The 14,558-nt window shown below is 46.9% G+C and overlaps 2 protein-coding genes across 4 annotated transcripts in view; both read right to left on the reverse strand.

The window, feature by feature from the left end:
- RTF2 (replication termination factor 2) overlaps positions 1-1,551 on the reverse strand; it is a 40,526-nt gene extending 38,975 nt beyond the window's left edge. For both annotated transcript variants that reach the window (XM_044262785.1, XM_044262784.1), the window contains exon 1: positions 1,416-1,551. In XM_044262785.1, coding sequence (XP_044118720.1) covers positions 1,416-1,484 — 69 coding nt within the window. In that variant the 5' untranslated portion in view covers positions 1,485-1,551. The remainder of the gene's footprint in view (positions 1-1,415) is intronic.
- A 6,542-nt stretch (positions 1,552-8,093) lies between these two features.
- Positions 8,094-14,558, reverse strand: part of CASS4 (Cas scaffold protein family member 4) — a 34,342-nt gene continuing 27,877 nt past the window's right edge. For both annotated transcript variants that reach the window (XM_044262788.1, XM_044262786.1), the window contains 3 exons: positions 12,680-13,990; positions 11,108-11,185; positions 8,094-9,080 (listed from right to left, as the gene is read on the reverse strand). In XM_044262788.1, coding sequence (XP_044118723.1) covers positions 8,670-9,080; positions 11,108-11,185; positions 12,680-13,990 — 1,800 coding nt within the window. In that variant the 3' untranslated portion in view covers positions 8,094-8,669. The remainder of the gene's footprint in view (positions 9,081-11,107; positions 11,186-12,679; positions 13,991-14,558) is intronic.

Consider the following 14,558-nt stretch of genomic DNA (forward strand, 5'->3'; position numbering starts at 1 on the left):
TTTTATAAAGATTTTCTAGCTGCTGGAGAGTATGTGCAGCATCCACGTGTGCCACACTGTTAGCTACTTTACATGCCCTCTGTTAGTAAAAAGTAATTACTGGGGCACCGCTCAGTCTGCCTTTGGCTCGGTCATGATCCCAGGATCTTGGGATGGAGCCACATATTGGGCTGCTTGCTCAGTGGGGATTCTGCTTCTCCCTCTCCCTCTCCCTCCTGCTCCCCTGCTTGTGCTTTCTCTCTCTCTCTCTCTCTCTCTCTCTTAAATAAATAAATAAATCTTAGGGGAAAAAAGTGATCACTAATGTGGGGCACCTGCCTTAACTGGTAAACCACCTGACTCTTTATCTCGAGGTCATGAGTTCAAGCCCCACAATGGGCACAGAGCTTATTTAAAAAATAAAGGCTTAAGAAAGTAAAGTAATTATCAATGCTAACTTTGAATTCCTGAATAAAAAAAATGTTTGGAACTCCTGGCTTCATTACCTACCCGTTGTGATTTTGGTCATGTTACTGACTCAATTTTGCTGTCAATAACATGAAATTATCATATACAGTTCTTCTCAGTTACCTGTGAGAATTAAGAATTATCCACTCATGGGGTGCCTGGGTGGCTCGGAGGGTTAAGCCTCTGCCTTTGGCTCAGGTCATGATTTCAGGGTCCTGGGATCAAACCCCAAATCGGGCTCTGTGCTCAGCAGGGAGCCTGCTTCCCCACCACCCTCTGCATGCCTCTCTGCCTACTTGTGATCTCTGCCTATCAAATAAATAAAGAAGGAAATCTCAAAAAAAAAAAAAAAAGAACTATTCACGTATTCATTTAATCACCGTATTTACTGGGCCAGGAATTGCGCTAGCTGTACAGGGGAAAGGCAAGACTGTGCCACAGGGAGCTTATTTTTATCTGTGGCTGACACTAATCAGCCACGGAGGCAGTGTGCAGGGTGGCAAGATACGAGAAGGACCTGATCACATGTGGATAAAAGAACCTTTGGGACGAATTCCCGGAGAAAGTGAAGTTACGTGTGTACAAAGCTCAATAAACAGCGGCCGTCTGTATCACTGTAACTGACGGCGCAGATAAGCTGTAAATCCTGGCCCTGCCACTTACCAGCGTTGCAATTTTGTCCTCTTGGCCCTCAATTTCAAGGTCTGAAAAGCGAGGATCGTGACACTACGTGTCCACAGGGCTGCCGTGAGAACTGTACGCGCTACCCCATACTAAGCACGCCGCCAGGTGAATGGCAACGGCAAGCACTCAGTAAGAGGCCGATCCTAATACTGTTGTTAATCCGGAATTCTCCAAGTGAGATAAATGAGCACGGCGGCGTCAGGAACCCCACTAGCTCCCCGCCCCCACCCCCATTCCCTGGGGACCCCACTACGGCGGGTCCCCACCGGACCCACGTCTCTGACCTTCTCAACCTTCTTCGGCCCCTTCACCAGCTCGTGTCTTTTGGGGATTGTTCCTCCGTCGCAACCCATCGCAAACCAGGAGTCAAGAGTCAGCAGCTACACTCCGCAGCGACCACTTCCGGGGGGTCCCTGGCGACCGCCGCAGTCACTTCCGGCGCGCTGGGATGACGCAACACGCCGGCCGCGCCGCGGCGGGGCGGCTCCGTGGCCAAGCCCCAGTTGCCAGGGAGAGCGTCGCTCGGCGCTGGGCGAGGCGGGGCTGTTCGGGCTGCCTGGACTCGAGCGGGTCCTCGCCGGCTCAGGGGCAGGCGGAGCGTCCCCATCTCCGCGCCCGGCCCGTTCCTCCCCCCTTCCGGCGGGGGCAGGGTTTCTGCTGCGCCCCGGCGACCGCTCGCCGCGCTGCGGGGGGCAGGGGGGACTCGGGAGCAAGTCATCCCCCCTTCCTTACACCTCGTTCCACCCTAGCGTGTCTGACTGTGGGTCTGGCGCGTCCTGGGGCGGGAGTGCCGCGACCGAAGGGTCTGCATTTTGTTAATGCAGCTGCGATGCAGGTGAAGGGCGCCCGGGGGGTTAAACGAGAACTTTGCACGGAGCGCCGCGGTGTCGAGCGCTCGCAGCAAATCCTGTGACGTGGAGGTGGAGCAGATTGTGGGGACGTACGACCCTCTGAGGCCCGGAGCTTCGACGTGCCTTGCATACGGTCTATGGGGGAGAGTTGCAAAGAGTCTGTACGTGCATGTGTGCGGTTCGCAGCCTCCTGTGTCTGTTTACTAATAATCAGGTACAGTGAAGAGAGGCCGCTGTACAAGCCACACTGATGTTTACCTGCCTTTCCCCGGAGACGGGCTGCGTCTTAACGAGCACACAGATCCTTGCAAAACCCCTGCTAAAATCCACGACTGTCTGCGTCTATCCTCTTGACTATGGTTCCAGTGGTTCCTTGATTATTAGGAATATTTGGGGGAAAGTCTAACCACGGCGAGCAGGGTGGACCTACATAATTGGACGTCACCTTGTTGACCAAAGAGAGACTTAAAAAAAAAAAAAAAATCTGAAAATATTCCCCAGTTGGGAACGGAAAATATGTGATATAAAAACTTCACGGATTGTTACATTGCGTTATCTTTTACTGCAATGAATGAGAATTAAAACAATATAACCCCTTTAATCAGTTCGTCTCTCATTGCCTTATGATTTATTTTTTATGCCGCTCACAGAAATTGTAAACTCTGTGATGGTAGGGACTACGCTTTAGTCCCCATTGTGTCCTCAGTGAGTGGAACCTTTGACACACTTAATATTCATTTCCTCAGTAAACCAAGAGGAAGTACAAGACACATTCAGGGAGGGGGACGAATCCAGTTTTGGCAGCCCCTAAATCTGGTGTAAGTGCTATGAGAATCCGTTTACAAGTTAGGAAATAAAAGCCAGGAATGATTAAGGGACTTAGCCAAGGTCCCACAGCTAGTAAGAGGGAGAGCTGGGACTAGGCTACAAGATTAGTTTTCTCCCCTCTGTCCCCGAAGGACAGAAAGTCAGGTTGCAGAATACCATGAATGCAAAGATCTAGACTCTCCAACCAGTGCTCTTTTCTGGCGACTTGATCTTACCTTCACCAAGTTCATTTGGAGAAATTAAAATAAAATAACCACTCTTTATTAAACCATGACTCCACTGGGGGATTTGGAGGCACTGTTTCCTCTGTCTTTGTAATTTAGGACATAGGGCATATAATGCCTTCCATTTCCCAAATGACAAACCTGAGACTGAGGTGTACAATCTTGGGTCAGGGGCACACAGCAGTTGAGTAAAAGGAGTGCAGGTTAGGAGGCATTCTCAGATGAGGCTCTTGTGACTATGCCATGTTCCTTAGCCTCTCCCCCAAAGCTTCTGTGGCGCCCCGCAGGGCCAGCTGGGTGGATGCTGAAGCTCGGGCAGCTGGATTTTTTTTTCTCTTCCTCCTTGGTGTCCTCATTTAGAGTATTGGTTTTTAGGCTACTCTGTGCTGCAGCCAATACACAGCTTAAGGTTTGAGGAGTTAATATCATCAACAGCAATTAATTTGTGTTGAGAGCTGGCTGAGTGTCAGCTCCATGACTTGAGCTGTTTTGTTCCAGGCACGGTGACACTGGTGTCATTAGCTGCTGTTACTTTCCACTGTTTTTGCGGAATGAACCAATGCAGGATATTCCCTTGCAAGGATCTTTGGTGACAACTGCCCCAGTCGAACTGTGGATTTAAAGGACAGGAAAGGAATAAAACCAGGAAAAAGAAAACCATCATCCTCTGGCAAAACCAGTATTTCTTAACCTCTTTGGTGTCATTGGACCTGATAGAGAATTTGATGAAAACTTTGGACTTACTCTCCAGAAAAATATCCAGTAGTACATAGAAAATCTTGCTACAGTTTACACATCGATGTATTTCATGCTTCCCCTGCTGAGGCTCAGGCTAAGAACTTTAAGCGCTCCTACTGCCTGTTAGAATCTTTCCCAAATGTTTCAGCCTCCTGAACGTTGAGGGTTTGATTTCCGGTGAGAGCTGCCCTCCCATAGTGCTCTCCCATAGCTGGAGTTTACAATTCTGTCTGGACAAGGCAGGCACGCAGAGTGACTCATTTTAAGAGTTAGCATGAAAAAATGACAGAAGCCTGTGTGTTAGGATTCTTCGAGAGTATCACAACCATCACATACGGTTACACTTCTGAGGATGTCCCAAAGAGGGTTAAAGTCAAATAAAGTGGAAAGCTAGAAGTAATTCATCCTGACATAATTCAAGACCAAAAACAATTACTTTTGATTTTCAGTTTTAGGGAAACATTAAAAGTATTTCAGGAATACACAGGCCTTTCGTGAACTGGCCTTTAGCTACCCATCCCAGCTGATATCACCCATGTTCCCTTTCCTCTCTTGGTTCCAACCACATTGGTCCCTTCTCTCCCTTGAGAGCTCCAGGTTCATTTCCGCTTCTGGGTACTTACCTTGCTGTTCCTTCTCCAGGAACTCTCTTTTCCCACTGGTTTCTAGATTGCCTCCCTTGAGTGACTCAGTGTCTGCTCCTGGCAGGAGGGGTGGGGGGGTGTTTCCGTAGAGCTTCTTCCTTGACGTCTCCCAGTAAAAGAGCACCCCCCCATTCCTCCTATTCACTACCACCACCTTGATTGAATTTCATCATTGCACTTACGCCACTGACCTCATGTTATAAATCTAAGTTTTGGTATCTTGTTTAACATGGACTTCTTTGCACTGGTTGTGATTTTTTAAAACATTGCCTCAAAATACAATGTATCTTGATTACAAAGGTTTTGGGCGCCCCCTTATATTTTGCATTCAAGAAGAGTGCCTCACTCATCCCACCTCTCCCTGGCCCTGGATTCCCATCCCCCTCAGCTGGAACAAAGGCTGGAAGGTGCAGAACCTTTGGTTTGTCCCCTGTAGCAGCTCTAGTGACCAGTAGAGGCCTGGTGGATAGGAGATGTGCAATAAATAGTCGTTCAAGGAATAAAAGAAAGGAAAAGGGCATTAGCAAACCACCTACACAAATGGGCAACCTTTGTAAATGGACAGATTTGGAGACCTGGGTGGATCCTTGGGGAGAATATGAAATTTTAAAGAGATGTTTTATTTAAAAAAAAAAAAGAAAAAGAAGGCTAGTTGCCCCCAAACCAGAAACACGGCTCCCCGGTGCTTGTCACACAGAAGATCTCTCAACGAGGGCCTTCACCACTTCCATCCTCCAGATGAAATTCAGCTTAATTGAGGTCAAGTTGCTATCACCAGCACACCGCCCACCATTTCCTCTTCCTACTTTGAGAGGAAGCGGCACAGAATTCTGGGCATAAAAGAAAACTACTTAGCAAAACATTGTTAAAAGTTAAAAACTGTGATATTACTTTTCAGTGTTTTTCAGAAACAATTATCTGATCGAATTAGAGGAAACTCATCTCATAACTGCCCTTCCTAAAAAAAAAAAAAAAAAAAAAAAAAAGGGAAGGAAACACATTTAGCTAAGAGCAGCAGCTTTCATTATTTTCAACCCAATGGTTTTGTATTTTATCAACAAGGGCTTGAATTGGTTGGTTTGAACTTGTCTCAAAATACATGCAGAGAACCCCCGCAAATGTTACGTAGACAGATATGTCTCCCTATATATTGATCTGCCTATCTGCGTACATACATCGATAGTATTCTGAAAGCAATGGGGATCTGTTGATTACCTGTTAGAGCCTCTCACGTATGAGGGACCAAAAGAGTTAAAACAGCTAAAGCATTAAGACAGGATGTGGAATGTAGTAGTCCCTTAATAAATACGTGCTGTTATTACTATGGTGCAAAAATCATCTTGCTGGCTGGAATACAGGTACTAGTGCCTCCCCGCACCATCCCTGTCCCTGCATGTCCTTCCAGCACAGGCATTGGTGAAATTTTGTTCTGAATTACCCCTTTAAGGTGATTTTTAGCAAAAAGCCTTAGAAGACAGAGATCATGTCTCTCTCCAGAGCACAAAGGCAGGTTTGCTTGCTGCCCAGTATCGTAAAGATCCTGTCTGCCTCTAAGGCAAGTCTTGGTTAGGTTTGTGCAGAAGCTGCTAGGAAAGACCGGGTCTGCCTGTGCTAAGCTCTTCGGCTTTGGCACAAACTCAGTGTGCGAGTGGCTTCACCCGTGCCTTCTTTTGCTCTGCCCTGGGACATGGGGTGAGGTGGAAATGATATAAGCATAAGCTGCTTGCAAGGCTGTAAGGAAAATCCCGTGTCTCTGGGTGGAAGAGTTGACATAGCAAGCCTAAATAATATTCTTAGAAAGGCTGGCTTGCCAGGATGACCTTTGGTTGTTTGTAAAAACTTGGATTTGGGGAGGGTTCCCACCATCCCTGGAGTTGAGAATGGGTCCACGTGCCAAAACTGTTTGTATACACAATGTGGTTCATTCTGGACACCTGCTTGCCTTTGGAGAGTCTGGAATTCGGGAATGTACCATGTAAAGACTGCCGACACGATCAACCCCATGGAGTCCTGGAGGTGAGGCTCTCATGACCTTCCCTGGCTGGCACCACCTCATGGATGTTGTCACAATTTGTTGCTGAGGGAATTAAAAGTGCCCCTTGTGACCGCAGCGAGAGGACTCTTGGCCACTTCAGCCTGGTTTCCTCTGTACCAAACTCTTTGAGCTTTTCCCTCTGCTGTCTCTTTTCACTGTACTAGATCAGAGTCATGAGTAGGTACACAAGGCTAAGTCTTGGGATTCCTCCTTGTGAATCACTGGACCAGCCATGGTCTTGGGGACCCCAGACATAGTTGTTGACCCCAGAATCTTATGTCTTCTTGAAATATCCATGTAAGTAGCAGGCTAACTTGTTAATTTAAAGCAGGGGGATCCCAGACATGTCATAGCTCTTGGCAGGGCTATTCTTTCCCTCACTCAGGACACATGGGAGAGTGTATGTGTGTGTGTGTGTGCACACACATGCATGTACACATGGGGAGGGGTGAATCCCAAGTCTAGGTCAACCTGAGTACTACATTCTCTCCTTGTCCTGGGGATTTCAGGGGCAGGCACCTGCTCTAAGTTAGGCCAAGCAGAATCAAGCCTCTTTCGTTTCTTCCAGCCACAAACGAAAGACATAACCTGGGGCAGCCACCTTGCAATCACGAGAGTTAACACAGAGAAAGTGGGACTGAAAAACTGGGCACCCACACCAGCTGTCCTTGAAGCCAGTCTGTCCCTGGGTTATTTTAAGACACTTGAGTCAATAACTTTCCTTTATTGCTTAAGAAAAGTTGGATATGGTTTTTATCACCTGCAATAGGAGTTCTTGCCAATACAGATCACAGCTGTTCAAAGAATGCGGCATCTCTGTTCTAGTGTGGAGAAGCCAGCAAGCTTCACAAAGATGCCATCCTTCTTTAGAGACCCTAGGAGCAACTCAGTGAAAACAAGCAGCTTTCTAACAGTCAACCACTTAGAAGTGCCTGCTAAGGGCAGAGTAGCAGGCAGGCTGGTGACATTTCAGATAACTTCCAGCCCGAGGATGCTGGTTCCAGGTTACAAAGGTGTTTGGTGGCTGGGATGTGTATAGGAGACATGGACCTTCACCTGAAGCAAAGTAGAGATGGTGTCACCATAGCAACGTGAGCTGCAGACCCAGCCGCAAGGAGAGGAAGAGCAGGTGGTTTGACTTGAGGGGAGCTCTGCACCGCTTTCAGATCTGTGCCCAGCAATGGGTATCCTGTCCACACCACACCTCCCGTTGCCCCACCACAAGGGATGGCTTTGTTTTTGCCGCACTAGCCTCGGGCATGAGCACCTGGCCTCTACGGTATCTCCTTGCACACTTTGGGGAGAGACATTTGAATAAGAAAAGCAAACGTGGGTGGCTTCGCTTTCATATCAGAACCTGGGTGACATGGGGATCACCAACTTTGCCGAAGAGAGGATTGCGACACAGAATGCTTCAGTTCATGATTATATTTACATAACATTACAAATGGTCACAGACTGGCGACTGTTGTAATATAAGCCTTTTCTGAGTAAACATACTGAATTTATCAACATAGACTATTAATACAAAATAAATTAATAAGGAACTCAACAGAACACGTTATGTTGTAAATATAAGGTGTATCTTTAACTCAGTTAAGGTAAAATAGCATATATATATATATATATATGTTGTATAAGATGCAGGTACATGATTTGTACCAAATCTTACAGACTTAATTCAATTGAAAATGAAAAACTTATCACATCTGCTAATGGATGCAACAGAAATTCATCATTTGAGAATCAGTCCCTCCTCCTTTACCGTCTTGCTAACACCTGACAATTTGTGCATGCAATTCTTCATCACTTATTGTCTATCTCCCCACTAGACTGTAAGCTCCCTGAGGGCAAGGTCTCTGGTTCACGGCTATATGCCCAGCACCTAGAATCTGACATAAGTAGATGCCCAATAAATAAGTCCTGAATGAATGATTTTAAGGCAGGCATACATTTGACCAATATAAAATTGGTTTCTACAACATCCCTGCGTACACTGACTCCACAGGCTATGCTAAAAACTCCGCAAAGTTCTTTCTTATACCTGGACCTCTCTGGGCTAAGTCAATGTCCTGGGGTTGTTTAGCCACTCGATAATACCAGCGTGTACTAATTGGTGCATCCCCAGGTTGGCTTTGCCTGTAGGACAGAGTTGCACACGTCGGGCTGGGAAAGCTGAGGCTAAGGGGTTAACGAGGAGACGGAGGGGGAAGGAGGCTCATTCTAACGTCCCTCTGAATTGCCGAGTGTGTTGCTCCAGCTTCTGGGCCTCGGCCTGGAGGTGTCCCAGGGCTGCAGGGCTGGGGTACTTGAGCACGGCATGCTTGGTGGCCAGCGCGAGGTTCTTGAGCAGGCTGCACAGGTGACTGCTGCCGCAAAGAATCTCGTTGCGCACGTCCCTCTCCTGGGTCTCCTTGCACAGCGTGTCCACCAGCTTCTGCCCCACCATGATGACCAGCTTGCTCTGCGTGATGAAGACCTCGGGAGGCTGGCTGTTGCTGAGGCTGTGGTTAAATACACTGATGGCTTTGAAGAGCGCCCCAAAATAGAGCCGACAGTGTTCAGAAAGTTGGAATCTCTTCTCAGGATTCTGCTGACTCAAAGGTTGCAGGATGAGGGAGCTAGGATTCTGGAAAAGGGAAGAAAACCATTGGTAAGAGACAGATTTGATCACCAGGCTATGGTTGTCTCCTGTTTCCTAATTTGCTCAATTTTCTAGACTTTTTTTTGGGAAGTTTTGTTTTGGGAAGCTCCACAGTGCACCATCTGCCTAACAAACTAATCTTTTCAAAGCACTGTTAACATATGAATTATAGTATTTATATATACAATCTTACATATTTTGTTGTCTATATAATTTCACGTTAAGAATATAAACACTTTTTCAGTACTCCCAACAAACCATTAGCTGCCCATTCCATTAGACAAAACATTAGACAATGTCTAAATCTATAACTTAAAAAAAATAAGAGAAAACTTGATGGTGAGATTTTTTTTTTAAAGATTTTATTTATTTATTTGACAGAGAGAGATTACAAGTAGGCAGAGAGAGAGGAGGAAACAGGCTCCCTGCTGAGCAGAGAGCATGATGCAGGACTCGATCCCAGGACCCTGAGATCATGACCTGAGCTGAAGGCAGCGGCTTAACCCACTGAGCCACCCAGGCGCCCTGATGGTGAGATTTTAAAATTTACTCAAAGAACAGATTTTAAAGGATTTAAGAAAAATCTTTAATTCTGTTATCAGCAATAAACCTGAGCCCCCAAAATTTCTAGAAGAAATCCAAGTATGTTGACCTAGCTCCCTAATGTTATGATATTTCTCCAAATTTCTAGTAAGATTTCATCTAGAATTTTACTTCCATGAGTTGTATTTTCCAAAATGTGGAACCAGTATCCTCCCAAAGCCCAGGCACTATTGAAAGGTTCTCAGCATCCAGCTTACGGGCAGCCACTCCAGGTAACCATCCAAAGACCCTTCGTTAGGACAGGTGGGAAGACTGGAGCTCTCTGAAGTGGGGGGCCTGCCCGTGGCCATTCACTTAGCAAAATGAAGAGCCAGCTCTAAGTTGAGCCGGCTAAGTCTTTTCGTTAAACTGCTCTCTCTCATCTCCCTTCCATCTCAAAACTCCTAGCTTGGAAGCACTGACAGTGTGCGGGTCTGATTTTTTTGTGCCTCCCCCCCTTTGTTGAAACTCTACCCCATAACATGAAGGAAGTAGGATATGAGCCCGTGGAAGGTCTCTGGGATTGGATGAGGCCATTTGGGTGGGGCCTCGTGATGGGAATAGTGCCCTTGTCAGAGGTCACTTCCCTTCTCTGCTCTCTGCACGAGAGGACCGGAGAAGACAGAGGGGAGCCCTCCCCAGGATCTGACCATGCTGGCTCCCTGACCTAGGACTTCCAGCTTGGGGTCCTTGTCCCAGTTTGCCCCCGAGAAAATGAACGGTCTTGTCCACGTCATGAGGCATCCATTCTCCCTCCTCCACCCCCACCCACCCCCAGCCGGGGAGTTGACCTGGCTCAGTGATCCCAGGTTTCAGGTACTCAGACAACTTTCACAATTGATGCCCTTTTGGTCTCCCTTTTAACCTGACTTGCTCCATCTTTGTCTTTAAAGGAATTTACTGGTTTTACTTATATTCGTTTAACGGAAATGCTTCAAATTGGTAACTGGAAAATCATTGTCATTTGCCACCAGTAGAAGGTAACCACTAAAAATAAGCACAATGATAACATCTTTGACCAAACAAACAAACAAAAAAAAAACGAAAAAGAAACATCAAGTGTCAAAAAGGTGTTGATGATACACAAACTCCAAACCAAAATATCTTTTCTACTGTAATCAGAAGCATTAAAAGAGGCTGTCAAAGGGAGTGGGAGTCCGAGCTGCCAAAGGTCAGGTCAGTCCCACCCGTGATAAACCTGCAGACAGCCGAGAACTAGGTCACTAATGGTTCAAGACTCATGCTCCGTGTCCTAGGCTTCACTGGACTTGTTCAGGGCTCCTTCTACTGCAGACAGGAAAAACTGTCACAAAAACAGCTACTCCCAAGGGGGTAATGACTAGCACACCAACTCGTTCATCGCAGGAGGCATCTCAAGGGATAAAAAATGTGTGAGTCAGAAGTCTGGGAGACACAGCGCTATCACTTACCTGTCCTTCCCAGTTTTTGTTTTCATCCGACCTTCCTTCCGAGATGGCTTTTTCTGTCTCTTCTAGGTTAGACGACTTCTGAAAAACGAAATCCCTTCCAATTACCAATGTGACTGGTTTTTACACTGTACAGAATTTTTTTTTCCGAAGATTTTATTTATTTATTTGACAGACAGATATCGCAAGTAGGCAGAGAGACACACACAGAGAGAGAGAGAGAGAGAGAGGAGGAACCAGGCTCCCTGCTGAGCAGAGAGCCCCATGTGGGACTTGATTTCAGGACCCTGGGATCATGACTCGAGCTGAAGGCAAAGGCTTTAACCCACTGAGCCACCCAGGCACCCCTGTACAGAAGTATTTAAGTCCATTTTTAAAAACTTGAACATTTCTCTTTATATTTTTGTCAGTGGTTCTGCCTCCAGATGTCTTTTTAAAATTAAAATCAATTAATTAGCATGTAGTATATTAGTTTCAGAGGGCTGATGCCTTTTTTCAACAAAGGAGACTTTGCAAGACCAAGGACTGAATTTTGCCTACCAACACGGCTTAATACAAGGACATATGAGTTTTTAAAAAATTATATATACATTTATATTTCTGTTTCTATTTATATATATTATACCTCTTTATATCTATGTCTATATTTTTAAATTAGGGAATGAGAAATACCCAGATTTCTAGCTTCTCTAGAATGTGTGAAAGCTGTACTATTAACCAGCATGCATTTTAACAAAATACTATGCAAGACTAGGGCTAAAAGGGCCAAGTCATGTTATCCCCAGGTTACGTGCCGTGCCTCTTGGCTCTCGCAATCCTTGAATGAGAGGTTCTCTTTCTACAGAGTCCAAACTCATGCAGCAAAGAATTTCTAACAGTAGCTGCAGTCTGGAGACTGCTAAGACCATAGGCAGTTGGAAGGGTGTTTACACTTCCTCTTCTGTTTCTAAGAAACACAAAAACAATGACTAAATCAACAGCTTTCAAAAATGCAAGGAAACTGGGTGATGAGATTAAAAAAAGGGGCTCAAGGAACAGATTTCAAAAGGTTTTCAAAGTCCTTCCTAACTCTAGTATTAGGGATAAACCCCATGGGGCTTTCCAGAAGATATCCTACATGCCTTAATATGAAAGTGTTTAATCTTACTTCTTTTTTTTTTTAAAGATTTTATTTATTTATTTGACAGACAGAGATCACAAGTAGGCAGAGAGGCAGGCAGAGAGAGAGGGGGAAGTAGGCTCCCAGCTGAGCTGAGAGCCTGATGTGGGGCTCAAACCCAGAACCCTGGGATCATGACCTGAGTGGAAGGCCGAGGCTTTAACCCATTGAGCCACCCAGGTGTCCCTTAATCTTACTTCTTATTAAGATTTCATTTAGAACACTACTTTCATGACTTTTATTTTTTAAAAAAATGGAACCAATGTCTCTCAAAAATTATTGAAAGATGAGTATCTTTTCATATCCAATTATTGAACTATCTAACAGTTAGTGAAAGCTTCTTAGCATCTAACTGATGGGCGACCACTCCAGATAAAATTTGAAAGCCTCCTTATATTGTACCACCCTGAACTCACCGGTTCACACATAATTGTCCCATTTTTCTTTAGTAGCTCAGGGGAGTGTTCATTTTCCTTTTGTTTATTAAAAGGAGTACTTCTTTCGTATGGTTCAATTTCCCTTTGGGGAAGCTGGATGCATTTTGCAGGTTTCAGTTGTCCATGGGGGGTCATCTGCAAGGTATCTTCCTTTTCACAGTTCTGTTTGAAAAGGAGCCTCCCGTTGGCAATGACAATGGAGGCAAACCTCTTGATGTCTTCTGGAACCATCCGCGCCACCATGACAAATCGCTCGAGGTCATCTGGGCTGTTTTGGACTTTGTTCGTCACAAGGACTTCCAAGGACCACTTGCAGCTATCCAGGCTTTCCTTCGTCCCAAGCAGGATCTGGTAGGAGTTGGAGATGGTCTGTAGCTGGTCCCTAATCCTGGCCTGAAGGTTCGTGTCGCTGAGGTTACAGGCCGTCCCACGGACCCCGCGGGCAAAATCCAGAAACGCTCTCAAGGATTCTTGCACGCGGTCGGCCGCGCTGCGGATGGCGCCGAGGTTGGCCTCCAGGTAGTCTCGGAACCTCCACTTCCTGCTGACAAAGAGCATCAGGCTGGCGACAGAGCTCGCCACCTCGTGCTGCAGAGCCGCGACCGTCTCTCTGGCCAAGTCCGGGTCCAAGGAGAGCTCCTTTCCTGACTCCTCCAAGCAGGGGCCAGACGACGAGTCCGTGGACGTGGAGGAGCACGAAGAGACCACGCTGGCTCTGCTGTCCGAGCTGGAGACGGAGAGCCGGTCCGGGTCCGGACACAGCGAGGGGGCCCGGCCCGAGAACCAGGAGGAGCTGCGGTCCGCGGCGATCTCCGGAGCCCCGCCGGCTCTCCCCGGCTCGTTCACCGCCTGAGGCTCGCTCGGTGTCGCTTTAGGGATGTCGTAGATGTTGGGCTTGGTGTTCTGCTGCTCCACCCGGGGGATCAGAAAGCTTGAAGGCACCTTGTAGCCAGCACCCTCGTCCAAGGGGAATGTGTCCCTGGGTGCCAGGGCTTTATAAGAAGGAATTTCGGGGAGGCTGAGTTTTTTCTGCATGGGCACGTTTTTATGCAGGTGCGGATAGTGGGACCATGTTCTGCTGTTCAGAGGATTCTGGAAGCTGGACATGGGCCCTGGGGGACGGTGGGGCTCTGACTCTTCCACAAAGCTGCTCAGAGATGCATTTGTGCCTTCGGCTTTTTCTGGAGACACTGGTGAGTCATAAATCCATTCTGATTTCTGGGGGCTGGGTAACGTGCTGTAGCCACCTCGCCTCGGGGCGATCGCTGATGTCGGGGGCGCGCACTGTCCCTGTGAAGAACCACACAAAAATGCCCAGGTCAGAAGCAATACAAAGAGGATTCGAGCAACCCATGTGACAAATGTATATCACACTGGGGGCCTACTAAGTGCCGGGTACTGTGCTTCTTGGAAATCTGATTGTCATTCCCCTCCTCAAGCACCTTCACTGGGTCCCCATTGTCATGATCACTCAAGGCCCTTCATTATCCACTTGTACCCGCCTTGAAGCCTCCCCAGCATGGCAGGCACTGGCCTCTTTAGGGGTCCAGTCACCCTAGCGGTTCACTTCCCCTGAACTCAGAGTGCTCTCTTAGCCCGCTATGGTTCATTTTGCTCAAACTAGTTCTTCTGTTCTACATGGCCGCCCGACCCTTTCCTTTCCCTCTAACAACCTCCTCTACGTTCCTCACGACACTGCGTAGATGACTTCTCTTTTGTAAGGCCTCCCCCAGAACACTTGGGAGTAGGTATATGTACTGTAAATGTGTGACAATTCAACGATGAATGTGAATTCCAGATTTTCAAATTAAGGCATGTCCCCTATAAACAAATAAAAATCTACCTTAACACAACATAT

Source organism: Neovison vison, chromosome 8, assembly GCF_020171115.1.
Source record: "Neovison vison isolate M4711 chromosome 8, ASM_NN_V1, whole genome shotgun sequence".
Taxonomy (NCBI): Eukaryota; Metazoa; Chordata; class Mammalia; order Carnivora; family Mustelidae; genus Neogale; species Neogale vison.